The sequence below is a fragment of the Schistocerca americana genome, chromosome 1 (genome assembly GCF_021461395.2).
Source record: "Schistocerca americana isolate TAMUIC-IGC-003095 chromosome 1, iqSchAmer2.1, whole genome shotgun sequence".
Classification (NCBI taxonomy): Eukaryota; Metazoa; Arthropoda; class Insecta; order Orthoptera; family Acrididae; genus Schistocerca; species Schistocerca americana.
The window spans coordinates 84,002,831-84,017,070 of NC_060119.1; the positions used below are offsets into that span (position 1 = coordinate 84,002,831).

Below are 14,240 nucleotides of genomic sequence, written 5' to 3' on the forward strand. Positions count from 1 at the left end.
TGGATATGTCTATCATGATATGTACGGGTTTTCTTTTCTGATCATTCTCGTAGGTGAATGTATTTTATAATTTTTAGTTCCTGAGACCACAAATTGAAAGTACAATAAACATCTGAACTCTTGTACCCTTAATAATATTTGTGGTAATAATTTTATTCCCACTTTGCTTAATAGTATTGCTTCTTAATCTCTCTGTACTTCCTACATACAATATATTTAACTCTATACACTTTGACAGTCAATAATGATATGTTTCGTATTAATTACAGCATATTGCTCTTTAGTCTTAATAATGATATGCATAGTTTCATTTTTGTTTTATTTCTGATAAGTAACTTCTTAATTATAGATAGTTAAATACATAAAATTGATATAAACATGTCAGGGAGGTGCCTCTTCAGGGATATCAAAGGGTAAATGCGGTATTGCTTTTCCAGTTACTTGATTATATATTTAATGATGTTACATGAAAACAATAGTATATATTTTTATCATATAAAACACTGTTAACGGAATTAAATCTATCAAAAATAACATAGTTTTCACTGCACATCTCTTAATCAATCATCTTGGCACACTCGCCGCTGACGCGGCTTCTCACTCACACACAACATGCGCAATCTCTCGCAACACTCAGGCACGTTGTTGGTGTTCCTTAAGCTAAGTACTGGGTCGAGGAAATTGTGCGGGAAAATCAGTTACCTCTGTGGTCAGCGCCGGAACTTACGTTCTAGGTTAAGGAGGTAAATGGTCGGAACAATAATTTAAAGCTCTCGTCAAGATTAATCGTGTTTCAACGACAGAATAGATTTAGGATATAAATTTACGCTAAACTGGCGCCAATCGTGCCAGCATTCTCTCAGGATATCATCACAACCTGCGTTTCACGTGTAGATTTATAACTGTCATTCACATTTCTTTTAGTTTAATATCCCACATCTGCTCAAAACTACTAAGCCGTAAAGTGCTCATGGCGATAACTAGATGAATATGAAGTTCAGGCTCCAGGAACATTTAGGAATACGTAAAGATTTGCTAGCAATACCGGCATGGAACTTATGCGTAAATAATTATCTGACAGTTACATTCTTTTCGTATTTTCGGTGAAAAAGTCTATTAACATTTTAACTGGCAAACATAATTGTAAAAATGGCTGAAGCCAGAGAGCTTGCGTGCAGAGGGGCCATAACGTAGATGCGTCGTGCAAATGTTTCATTTAGAATTAAACACTTTTGGTTGTAGGAGAAGAAGTGGTTGTAATATGCGATACGATTCGTCTCGGTGAGCAAACGATTTTGAGAATTGTGCATCACGGTTAAAACGACTTGCTGTAATACAACTGAACCTATTGCATGCTTCCCTTAATTACTGGTAGTTGATGTATTTGCGACAGGCTAAAGTAAACAAGGAATTATACTTAAAATACAAAAGCGTCATTTATTGAGGCTACAGCCAAAGCGATTGTAGGCGATTGTATGTAACTGCCATGTTCAAAGTGAAGAGACTTATGATTTTCTGCCAGACAGAATATTTTGGCTTCATTGGACAAGCGTACAAGGAATTATCAGGCGGCAATCTACCATTGTTTTCACTGACTGCAGAATACATCATTATCAACCTGAAACTTACTGTTGCGGTAGGACGTGTAGCCAGTGAAATGTCCAACGAAATGCGAAGTACATGTAGATAATCTAGCTAAATAAATTGAATGGCTACCGAATCTTATCTTACAAATAGTTACGAAAGCGTAGCCACGCTAGAGAAACAATGCCGCGACAGCTGAGATGCACTCATGTAGATCACCTGCTCAGCCCATTCGGTTTGCATAGTGGCGTCAAGACGCTCTGTGAAGACATATATGTATGTATATATATATTTAAATAAAAGAGTGATATGTATGTGTATCAGAACGACAACCATCTGGCAGAGGGTCATCTCCGCTTCTTTCGTTTGTCTCCTGCACAGCACGAGCGCGTCTCTAACTCATCGTACTTGACGTAATATCGGGGCTCTAGCGTCAACAATGGAGAGCAACTACATACACTCACGCGCGCGCGCACACACACATACTGTACTATAGTCTACGGCGAACCGAACAGCAGCGGCGGGAAACTCGCAGCCGCCGTGCGGTCAGCTCTGTCGTTAACACCGTGAAACTGGTGGAAGGATTTTGCGCGGTCAGGCTACGTGGCGGCGCATCGGAGCCTCGAGGCCCACCCAGAGACACCTCCCTTGCAGGCGTGGCACGGGACGGGGGCCCAGGCGAACGCCTCAGGTAGCCCGGGCTGGAAGCACGCTTACCCTACTGCCACAGCCGTGGTCTCTCGCCTCAACCATCTGTAATCAGCCTAGGGGAGAAAGGGTGGATCATTACATTACTGCGTCCCTCAGATTCTGCTTCTAGGTCTTCAGAAACCTGACATTCGAGGAAACTGACGCAGTGTACAAAACTGTTGGGAAACACAGAACACCTTTTCACAACAAATACAGTCGACTTTAACCAGTATGGTGCAACTCTCGGAGTAGAATTTGAAGCACGATTGGGAGAGAAAAAAAATCAATGAAAGCTTTGGGATGTGACGTCCTGAATGTGAAACGTGTCAGATATTGAACCTAGAAACGAACAGTATTGTTGTTACAGATAAAATACGTATGAAACTCTGGGAAGACCACAGAGAGAGATGAAAAGAAGGAAAGATAATCAACACACAGAAGACAGATGACAAAAAACGTTCGAAGTAGTTACAGAGGAAACCCATGGCTGAACCCCGCACATAAGATATACCTCACAATAATTGAAAAAAAAATGCATTATTTAGCTGAAATGATACTGCTGAAGCCCCAGAGCAACTGTATAAAAGACGAATGTGTATAGATGCAATGTGTGCAGCTAAAACTGATGGTAGACAACCAGAGGATGCAACCTTTTTCCTGTAGGCTATGTTCATATTACGAAAACGTTCACGACCCAATAAGGCAAAATACGGTGGTATATAATAGAAAAAGCCTATGTAATACTATTTATTTCAATTTATTACATCCCAGTAAGATAAAACAAGTAGAGTATTTAGAAACATAAGTTGCAGAAAGTCCCTAGTAGTCAGTCAAGTAATACGACAAGGCTGTGGACTGTCACTTTTATTATTTGACATGAAAATAGCAAATGTTCTACAGAAGTGGCAAGAGCCGAATCCAAATTGAATGTACTTGGGGCATTGGAATGGTATTATGACAAACTTACTCGCAGGGGATCATGTGCTAATAGTGGTTTTAAAAGGCGGAATGAATAAAATTCTAAGGATATATTACGTGAACATGTCGACTACAATGATCATGTAAAGAAAATATGTGAAAAGGGCTAGTATAATAGAAAATAGGTACGTTATATAGCACACAAATTCATTTAAATATTTGGGTTGCAATGTGTTTGTCAATAGGTGAAACGCTCGCGTAGAAGATAATACACAGAAAAGCAACGAACTAAATATATCCATTAATAGGCACTGTGAGAAATATTTTATAAACGTAATGCGCATTATATCCAAACTTACTCTGTTTTATGGAAGCAAGGTTAGGAAAACATTAAGAAACGTGATAACACAGGGCAAGGAATATTAGAACTGAAGTTTTTATCAGGTACCATTGTAAGTGAAGAGATCCATATATTAATAAAATTAGCGATGAAATACGAACCTACCAAAGGCACCATGTGACCCAAGATCGTCTCCTGCGGCAACACATAGAGGAATGAGCTATTAGCTGACCGCATTCAAGGTGGAGCGTGCAGTTCCGTTTTGAAACGCTCTCTTTTCAACCCAAGGTTGTTTAAAATAAGACGATATTGCTATAATTTCCCGATGAATATCGGGAAGGATGTGTTCTTCCTGAATGAATACGTGAGATTGGGAGACTGATAAATCGTTCAAGTACAGCACGCCTGATCTTGATGAAGGCAAATTTCAAAAACAAACCACAGGAAGGAGACCAGAAGGTCACGAAATAAGAACAATTCACAAAGAGGATCAGAACCAACACGCTACTGTGAAGAAACCCTAGTCGCGCTATAGAATGCACTCCCTAAAGCGACTGTCAAATTTTTTCCAAGTTATCTTCGCTGTGTCTTATTTCCATTACGATGAACACAAGAATGTAGCGTAACCTGTCAAAATTGTAAACATCAATATGGAACGTGGAACATCTTCACCGGTCCAACATTCATCTAATAGGTTCTAATGAGGAAAAGACAGCTGTATTTTGGGCTATATAATAAAGGGAGGAAAATCCACGTCCAAATCAATGCTGAATACTGTACTTGCACGTACTTGTACGAAACTTGGAATGATTCACAGCACCTGCTCAAAAAAAATTGTGATGAAGGGCGATCCGAAGGTAGAAAAGGGTGAACTGGCCTTAAACAGTCACGGTTTCATTGTTTCGTAACTATATTCCAAGCAATTTAAATATCAGGCAGTGACGGAAGCCAAACTGAAATTCAGAACAGTAGAGAAACCATAAGTGGAAACAGATATCAGTATTAACGTTTGCAAATGAAATTCTCCTCCGGCACAAAGTCAGTAAATAGTAATAATTAGTTTTGAATTGAACGACAGCTTGCTTAGCACTGAGTTTAAGTGCACAAAACGAAGGCATAAGCATTGAAGAGAAGTACAACTGTAGTAACGAGTTATCATTCTTGGGTGCAATACAGCAGTATTTATCTGCCATAGAAGTACGAACACTAAAGCGACCAGAAGAACAACGACAGAAAGTAGCATAGGCGAGGAGGACTGCTTTCTTCAAGAGAAACCTGATTCTGACAGCACGTTGGTCTAGTAATAAAGATGATTTTCTGACGTATGCGGTAGGAAGGAGAGGGAAATGAACTGAAAATTTTTCAAATGCCTTGCTAAAGAATGGGTATTCGTTACCATATGGTGGGGAATAAATGTTAAGTGGACCACAGTCACTTACCTGGGCAGTAGAAGAAGCACTAGAGAGGAGAAATCGTGGGGGACTAGAATACATGTTACAAACTGTTGAGGAGAGTTGCAATTCCATAACAAAATGGAAAGGAAGTAACTCTTCTGTAATAAGTGACTTCTGGTTATTCGGGTCTCTTGCCCGTACTGCTGTGTTCATTGGGAATTATATTAACGCAAGTACAATCGTTTTCGGAAGAATTAAACCCAATCTTGCGCACCTTCCAGATAGGATGGGATGTAAGTTTTGCGAAATCGATTGCATATTATGTGATAAAGCTCCAAAAGAACAGAACTGTACGAGCAAGCTAACTGAATGAACGGAAGTCAGTTGTCGGGGGGAGTTGGATCCGAGAGGTATTGAGATATGAGGAAGTGGAATGAACCAGAAGCAGTGTTGCTCAACGTAATTGAGGACTTTCGTGACCTGGTTTGTTCCGCGGTGCTGCGGAAATTGTAGACTTGGGGGAGCGTCACTTGCTACGCCCTTCCTGCGGTGACAATTTCCGGCGGCAGGGGAAACGCGAGCTTCCACCAAAGGCTGAGAATTCGGCGGAGCCTGCTGGGCCATTGCTAACCACGACCCGTGCCAGCGCACCCTATACTTATCAACAGCTTCCAATATGGACTATAAAAAATATGGTATCTTATATTAACAGCCGTACTTCATCATGGACCAATATGATCCACACGTTGGGACCAGGTTCTGCTGCGCCGAGCTGTCGTGCTGCGTTCCCGGCCACGTGGGCCCCTACCTCGCATGTCGGCCTGTCACGTGACACTCCTGACGCCGTTCCTGCCTATGGGAGTTGTCGTCTCCAAACAAATGACACTCTGGTACTCGCATCGGGGGCAGCGAGTGGGTCTGTCGTCGTTTGGTATCTCCAACAGCTACCTGCGCTCTGTGCTGCGAACGTGTCATGAGGAAACGTAAACAAACTCGTGCTCTGAAATAGTAATTGACTGCTGCATCCCGATGTACTTTGAGGTCGGACACTCGCTTTAAAAACTGTTGGGCTGTAGTAGGGTAGGCTTCTTACTGTCACTATCACTAGTTCGAATACATCCATTAGTACTCTGTTGTCTGAATTAAGCAGCAGATCTGTAGGTTACAAAATACTGTACATTCACGTTGAGTAATGGCCAATATAGTCCTAATTTGGGAGAATTAGGATTTCTGCTGCTATTTTCCAACGAATATAATTCAGAAACAACTGTATCGAGTGTTACTTTTGAGCTGTATGGCAGTGCTCCAGATAGGTTGCTGAGTCTTGCAAAATAATCTGTTTTCCCCAATGTCCTGTCTCGAGGTACTGTTTGACTGCTATTTTTACTAAAGCATCGAGAGCGGAAACGGAAGGTCCAGTGCTTTGACGTCGTCACAGCCGTTTGTCGTTTCAGATTGCCGTGCGTCTCGGCGGGTGTAAACTTTTGTGATAGTTTACCTCAGCAAGGCGTGCGTCTTTGGTGTCGATCGCATCTCGTGGTGGGATAACCGTGACAGCTACTGTATTAGAAGCGATAAAATCTCCTCGCATACACGTATTATGTGGTTTCTTTGTTTTAAGTTTTGCTTCGTGTGAGCGAAACATTCCTTTTGCGGAGAAAACTGCAATTGGCTGCATTCTGCAGCAGTGGCTTCAGCCAGAGGAATTTAGTCAGGATTTCCTTCTTCAGCAAAACCGAGCACACTTTTTTTTTTACTCGCCGTTGAACTGATAACCGATTCACTTAGACACCTTTTTGCACTTCGACGCCGCCCTCGCTGCCAACTCTCAACTTCAAACAATGTTACGGTATTGCCAATGTTACAACAAACAACGTTTGATTACGAGTATCATTTGATTGCGATTAAGATTTCTATTACGTGCCGTCATCATCCCATGCTTCCCACTCTTGTGTAATTGCTAGCGCGTAGGGTTTACCGTGTTCGGCGTGAGAATGAGTACGGAGGGTTTTATTTGCGTGCTGTTCCCCGTAAATTTCGTCAGCAACTCCTTTGTCACAACTCTTAACAAGTTATTTAGCGGCAGACGTCAGCAATTATCTGGACCAAACATCCATCTACGAAGGTGGTACAAGTACAAGCACTCTCAGCTGAAGGACTCGATATGTTTTGTGATGTTCAAAGCAACACTAGCGATATGCGAAACATTTTGTACTAACTTCAAGGGCCGTGCTGTTCATGGGGTGGTGTGCGGTGTAGCTTTCACTTTCTGCGCGAAATGGTGCACGGAATTTGTGTTGACGAGTGACATCGTCGGTGCTTCGTTCCTCTAGTGTGCCACGGCAAGCGCATACATTTAAGAAATGCAGAATTCGTGACAAAAGTCTGTGTAAGAGCGACAGCTTTTCGTTAAGAGGATTAGAGCGTCGGACGACCTTTGTTTTGGAACTGTAACAGTTTTCACGCCAGTTGTCTGAAAAACTAGATGTGAACATGAAGTGGTAACAGCTGCCGACCGACAGACGGAAGAACTTGTTGCGTGAGGTTCATGAGGTTTTTGTGCAATGTTGTCATCTTCAGAGCCACGGCGTTTTATCTCCAGCTTCGTTTTGGCGCTCAGGGCAGCAGATTTAGAATCGCCAACAGTTCCTTGTGCACGTAGTGGCATACTAATGTTTCATTTCCTCTCGTGATGCTCCGCAAACATATTTTTTTTCCAGAGGTACGTGTGACTATAGCAATTTGAATGGAACGGTGCGGGAGTGGCTCAGACTGTTTAGAGGTCTGAGCGAGTGTCTCCGCCAGCTGGGACACGCCCCAGACCGTCTGTCTCTATAGTAGTCACGCGCAGTCTTCAGAGGCGAACGACGCCAGGGCGGCGGCAGAACCTGGTACCACGCCCACGCACGCCGGGCACCTCCCCCACAGCCCCCTCGGCGGAGGCAGCCGGGGCGCCGGCGGGGGTGCATCCCGGCTGCATCCGCCCTTGCCTCCTACTTACTACCTACCCACCCAACTCACATCGTCTTCCTTCCCATAGTTCCGGCGACCATCACCAGGCAACCAAATACGCGCTTCTGGTCGCAGTCGGAAACGAGCTACCTTTACGCGAGAAACAAACGCCAAGAAGTGAAAAATTTTGAAGGGGGAGAAACGGGGCCGCTTTTCCCCGGCAGTTTCTTCCCCTTCGTCTCTGACACTCTTAGAAACAGTACAACATTCCTAGAATAATCCAGCAGCACGTTCAAAGTCAATGCGTACGACAGAAAGCTCAAGTACTCGTAAGACTTCACCGTCTCATTTGTGCCGTGCCTGATGTTACCTAAAGTTTTAATTTTAGCTATAAACGCGGGAATTAAATTCGCATTACAATTTCCAGCGGCAGTCTGCACGTATTATTGCTTTGGTATTGCATCACAGAACATGGGAAACCTAATAATCGCGTATTCCGTGGTGCCATTTGGTGAAACGAATCAACGCGCTAATTGGTGACTACCGTAGGAAAGAAAGCAACTTTACAATTAATTTTTTTTTCCTTAAAAACAGTGAGCACATGAACCTGAGGGCTCAAAACTATAATAGTTATTACACTTTTTTTTTAGCAGTGTTCTTTTTCCACCTGTTCCGCAGTCACATAAAGCATCGGTGGCGAATTGTTCGGCTCTTTCTTGTTGTACAGTCTGTGGTAACTGAAGGTTAAAGAGTGTGGAGGAATGTACAAAACGAAAAACGACGTCTCCCTTACGACTGGTAGCATAGACTCTGCTGTCGCCTGAACACTGAGCTCTCGGTTGCTCAGTATCTGACCGTCAGTACTGTGCTGTGTGTTTGCAGAGTCTGCGGGTCCAGCAGTGGTAGATTCTACGCGCGACTGCCAGATGGCGACAACCTCGTCCACGGCCCGGGGCGCCGTCCGTTCTTTTCTCGCGGCCGTCTCCGGAACGCTCGGTGACTGCCGTCGCGCAGGGCCGCCTCAGCTCGAGAGCGCCGCAGGTGCCTCCGCGGGCCGCTGGCGCGTGCGCAGTGCCGGGTGCTGGCGGCGGGCGGGCGCTCACTCCTCGGGCCAGCCCAGGTCTTCGCCCACGAGCTCGTAGAAGCGCTGGTTGTGCTCGCTGAAGAAGCGCCTCAGCTTGGCGACGACCCGCGGGTCGACTCGCGGGTGGCGGCGCCCCTTGCTGTCGCGCAGGCACTTGTCGGCCGTCTCGTTGCGCAGGCAGTAGAAGCCCTTGGTGCGGTTGAAGTAGAAGTTGTGGTGGCCGATGCGCGGCTCCAGGCCCAGGAAGCGCTCGATGCGCCGCAGCTGCGACACCGGGTCCTCTATCAGCTGGTCGCCGTTCACCACCAGGATCTGGCCGCGGTCGAACACCTGCGGAACCAAAAAAAAGCCGTGTCTTACTCAGTACCTCCCAGAATAGAATTAGCCATCATTTTGATTTGCAGCTCCTTGTATTGGCCGTGTTTGCAGTTAAAATTGTTGGACGTGAGGTCCGCCAGTTGTGCACTCACAGATGTTCTTTTGGCGACTCCCACAAATTCAGAATCAGAAGAAAAAGCTATTTAGGTGGAGACTGGTCCACTTGTATGTGTGAAGCAAGAGATCGAGTATGTATGCGTTAAGCGAGAATCGCCGGATGTGCCCGACGATCGGAATGATGCGCAGGATCCACTAAGCGACGACAAAGAGGGTTATTCGTCAGGGAACTTCATCGGATGTAGCACATTCTATATTGAGAAGACTGAGGACGAGGAAAATAAGCAGTGAGAGAGGACCAAGTGGAGGACCTCAACCATGCAGTAGACTCGACAAGTAGTGGCAGTGAACCCAAAAGAATAAATAAAAACGAAAACCCACTGATGATGGCACAGTGGTGCCGAAACATGTTTGGGTACTGAGAAAAACGGTGTTATGCATAAATGACGGACCTCACATCCAACATAATAGAATTACTCATTAATGAATGATGGCGCAGTTTAGAATAGCCCGCCTCACCCACAGTCTAATAAATACAGTCACAACACTGGTTCGAAAATTGTTACAGTTTGACAGCTGGAGCGACACTAGCGCTCCAAGCGGTCAGAAAGCGGTCATAAATCGTAAGGATTATCTTTGGTTTTAACTACTTTCTACTTATTATTTATTCCAAGTTTCTGCTACCAGTCACTTTTTATTTTATGCTTAATCTAACATAATGCAACGCGTTTCGAACATGTTCTGTTCATCTTCAGCCGTTTATACATACATACATACGTATAGAGAAATGTTACTTAAAAATAAACCGTCTTAAACTAGATTAATCTAGAACTCTTCGTCCATTGTTTTTTACTGTAGTGCTGGTGTGGCATTTGGGGGAAAGGAAGGAGGCAGTGTATGGCTAGAACTCGAAATCAGTGATGTCTTCTGCTAGTTTTCTTCCTTGTGGTTGACTATGTATATCACAGCATGTATAGGATGCAGACAGATTTGCATCTGTTATAGAAACCATAACATATTGATTGGCGACTCCATGGAGTGCTGTGTGCACAACGACCATATATGTTAAATTAAAGCTAAGGTCAGCGTTGGCCGTAATATTGATGTTTTATTGATGGCAGAATCGATTTTCGATCACATAGTGATCATCTTCAGTGCTGATATGTACAAATTAAACTCATACACTGATTATCAAGTTATCAATAACCAAAACTGAGAAGTGATCACAGTTGTGATTTGTACATATCAGCACTGAAGATGATCACTATGTGATCGAAAATCGATTCTGTCATCAATAAAACATCTATATTACGGCCAACGCTGACTTTCCTATTAATTAAACCATAACATATAACGCAATAAAAAATGAACATGACCCTTCTCTAACTAATACCATGTCACAACAGATAAAAAATAAACTGCACAAACAACATCAAACTACACTCACAACTGACAGTGCCCCAGCAGTCAAATATGTAAAAATGCCATATCTTGGAATAGTATCTGACAAATTAGCAAAGACTATTCAAAAACACAGAAGTAAAAATTAGCTTCAGCACCAACAACAACCTAAGTAGGAAGCTTACTCACAATATAAAACCACCAGATACAAGTCTTGATGCATCTGGCATTTACAAAATTACCTGCAGCCAATGTAATAAATATTATATCGTCCAAACAGGCAGAAATTTCAGAACCCGATTCAAACAACATTTACACTGCTACAGGCTTGATAAATGTAACATATCAGCAGTAACAACTCACATTAAAGACACAGGCCACCCTTTGAAAATCGAAGACAACCTCGAAATTTTACACAAAATAGGAAAAAGTAAAAGAATGGATATCATGGAAGAAATGGAAATTTTCATACATAACACAAAGCATGGAGATAACATTCTTAATGAAATAACCGAATTCAAAAACTCAGAATTCTTCAACAGTCTTAAGCCAGTTCTAGCTCAATACATTCAAGATAGTCAATGTAAATAATTGACTACAAATCTGTCAGTACCAAGAAAGTCGATACAAAACCTTGATAATCGATACAGACTCAAATGCTACAGTCCGCCATCTTGTGTTGTGTGTATAACATCGAAGCAATTTGTGCAATGAATTACGTTGTCAATCAGTAACAAAATATAATGTGGAATACTGTAATGTCAATCTACACCTCCGCCATTACACCAGTGATGCAAGTGAAACAGCAAGACGATGAAATTGTAAGTGATCAACTGTCATATAAAAGCCTTTCACACTATTTTCGTAACACATAACAGATGGAAATCTATCTGCATCATATACAGGCTGTAATATACATAGTCAACCACAAGGAAGAAAACCAGCAGAAGACATCACTGATTTCGATTTCTAGCCATACACTGCCCCCCCCTCCTTCCCCCCCCCCAAATGCCACACCAGTAGCTACAGTAAAAAACAATGGATATAGAGTTCTATATTAATTTAGTTTAAGACGGTTTATTTTTAAGTAACGTTTCTCTATATGTATGTATGTATGTATAAACGGCTGCATTGCATTATGTTAGATTAAACATACAGTAAAATGTGACTGGTAGCAGAAACTTGAAGTACATAATTATCCCACACAGTCATGGGGCACAAAAATAGCCATTATGGCTGAAAATAATTACTTTCTACTTAATTAACAGAATAGCTGTTATATTTTTGCGTTCCCGTGCATTAGTAAGTTATCGAGAGACATGAATTATCGTAAAATACATGTAAAAATAGCCGAATCACACTTATTCAATGACATAAGCTACAACTCATTCATGAAGAAGTGCAGGGTCACATTTATTGACCTATATGAAATAAAATAGTCGTAACTTCTGAATGGTTTGCATTAGGACGCTGAAACTGCACGGCTGCCCGCCAAGCATGATGGGAATGATAAGACGCGTTGATGACATTACGTGAGGATGACAGTCAGATTACTGTACGTGGCTACTGCGTAACGTCAACGATGGTTTGTTGGCTCCTTTCCATTACATCATGAGTGATGAAGCATGGTTTCATCTTTCCGTTGATGTGAATTCACAGAACACGAGGTACTGGGCAACGTAGAACGCTAACACTGTGTGTCAGCAACCACTCCATGATGAAAAAAAATCTGCGTCTGGTGCGGTATAACAGTTGTCCATTCGCTCCAGTACCACTTCACATATTAGTGTAGTCCATGTCGCGTCGTGTTGCGGCACTTCTGCGTGCTCACGGGGGCCCTACACAATATTAGGCAGGTGTACCAGTTTCTTTTGCTCTGCATCTCACATGCATCCGACGTCTTTTTAAGAGCTAAAGCCACTGATCCGTGGTAAAATTTGCTGTTTTGAAGAGCGCGCCGCAGCGCGTAGTGTAAAGCAGTCGTCCTCCGTTTCTGGCGGTGACGCCGCTGTGGCAATCGCAGCTTTGGTGTCTCCCTCGGGTGGGAAAAGGGGAAAAGTTGCCTGTTCACGTGCGTTTAAGGGGAGCTATGAGCTCGGCAGTTGGTCAACGGTGGCGAGTCTGGTCAGCTGGTCAGCCGGGTCAGTGTGTGTCTGTCGTCCGGAGTGCTAGTATGTGTTAGGTTCAAATGGCTCTGAGCACTATGGGGCTTAACATCTGAGGTCATGAGTCCCCTAGAACTTAGAACTACTTAAACCTAACCAACCTAAGGACATCACACACATCCATGCCCGAGGCAGGATTCGAACCTGCGACCGTAGCTGTCGCGCGGTTTCAGACTGAAGCGCCTAGAACCGCTCGGCCACACCGGCCGGCAGTATGTGTTAGGCCGCCAGTCTGCTCGAGTTTGCTCAGGCAATGGTCATTGGCGGTTGGATCGATCGGTTGGTCGGTCGCGCACTGAGACACAAGAGGACTTGTCCGTCTTGAACGTCGGCGCGTGTGAGGTCGACACGTCGGTCCAGTGGGCCGCGCCGTATAGCGAGGGGTAGTGGCTTCGCGGTCGACTCGAGAGCAACAGGAGCCAACCCACAACATCGGTCTGGCCGGTGCGAGCTGCGACGCCGTGAGACGGGAGATCGGCGCGCCTTCCTGCGTCCGTTGAAGCGGCTGGCAGCGGACGGTTCGGGAGAGCGTTTTGGGGGTGCCGCGCCAGGTCTTCGCCTGAAATCGCAGTTTATTAGAAGTTAAGTGATTCGTGATATGTTGTTTCATTTACTTGTTAAATTCTACTTGTTTTCTTGGTCAATCTCTCGTCCCCAGCTTGCTCGTCTGTCTCTCGTCCGCATTTGTTAGGCAGTTAGTGTCTGTCTGTCTGTCGGTCTGCCAAACGTTAATAGCTGCCTCTTTCATGTTTGTCGGATTCGATGTTAACGAATTTATTGCTTAAGGTGTAAAGGCCGAATTCCTGAAATATGTTTTTATCTTGCCTATCATCTTGCGAGGTGCTATATGTGTAATGTAGAGCATGTTGGTACAAAAAATGGCTCTGAGCACTATGGGACTTAACAGCTGTGGTCATCAGTCCCCTAGAACTGAGAACTACTCAAACCTGACTAACCTAAGGACATCACACACATCCATGACCGAGGCAGGATTCGAACCTGCGACCGTAGCAGTCGCGCGGTTCCGGACTGCGCGCCTAGAACCGCGAGACCACCGCGGCCGGCCATGTTGGTACATTTTATGTAAAACTGCGTTTCATGGATTTTTATTTAAATGGTAATTTTAGTATATAAACTTGCCACCCTTCCACCGTAAGAGTTCTTTTAAAAACAAGTTGCACTTTCGGTGGCAAATTATTTTAATGTGAGTGTTTTGTACCAGTTCCATCCCTTTCAAGGGGTGCATAGTTTATGTGTTTATGTGAGTTGTTAAAATT

General features: G+C 43.8%; 1 protein-coding gene across 1 annotated transcript in view; it reads right to left on the bottom strand.

Annotated features, from left to right (window-relative positions):
* Window positions 1-425: 425 nt before the first annotated feature.
* The window catches only part of LOC124548326 (heparan sulfate glucosamine 3-O-sulfotransferase 5-like), a 143,359-nt gene continuing 129,544 nt past the window's right edge, over window positions 426-14,240 (bottom strand). The window contains exon 4 of the mRNA XM_047125167.1: window positions 426-9,292. Coding sequence (XP_046981123.1) covers window positions 8,978-9,292 — 315 coding nt within the window. The 3' untranslated portion in view covers window positions 426-8,977. The remainder of the gene's footprint in view (window positions 9,293-14,240) is intronic.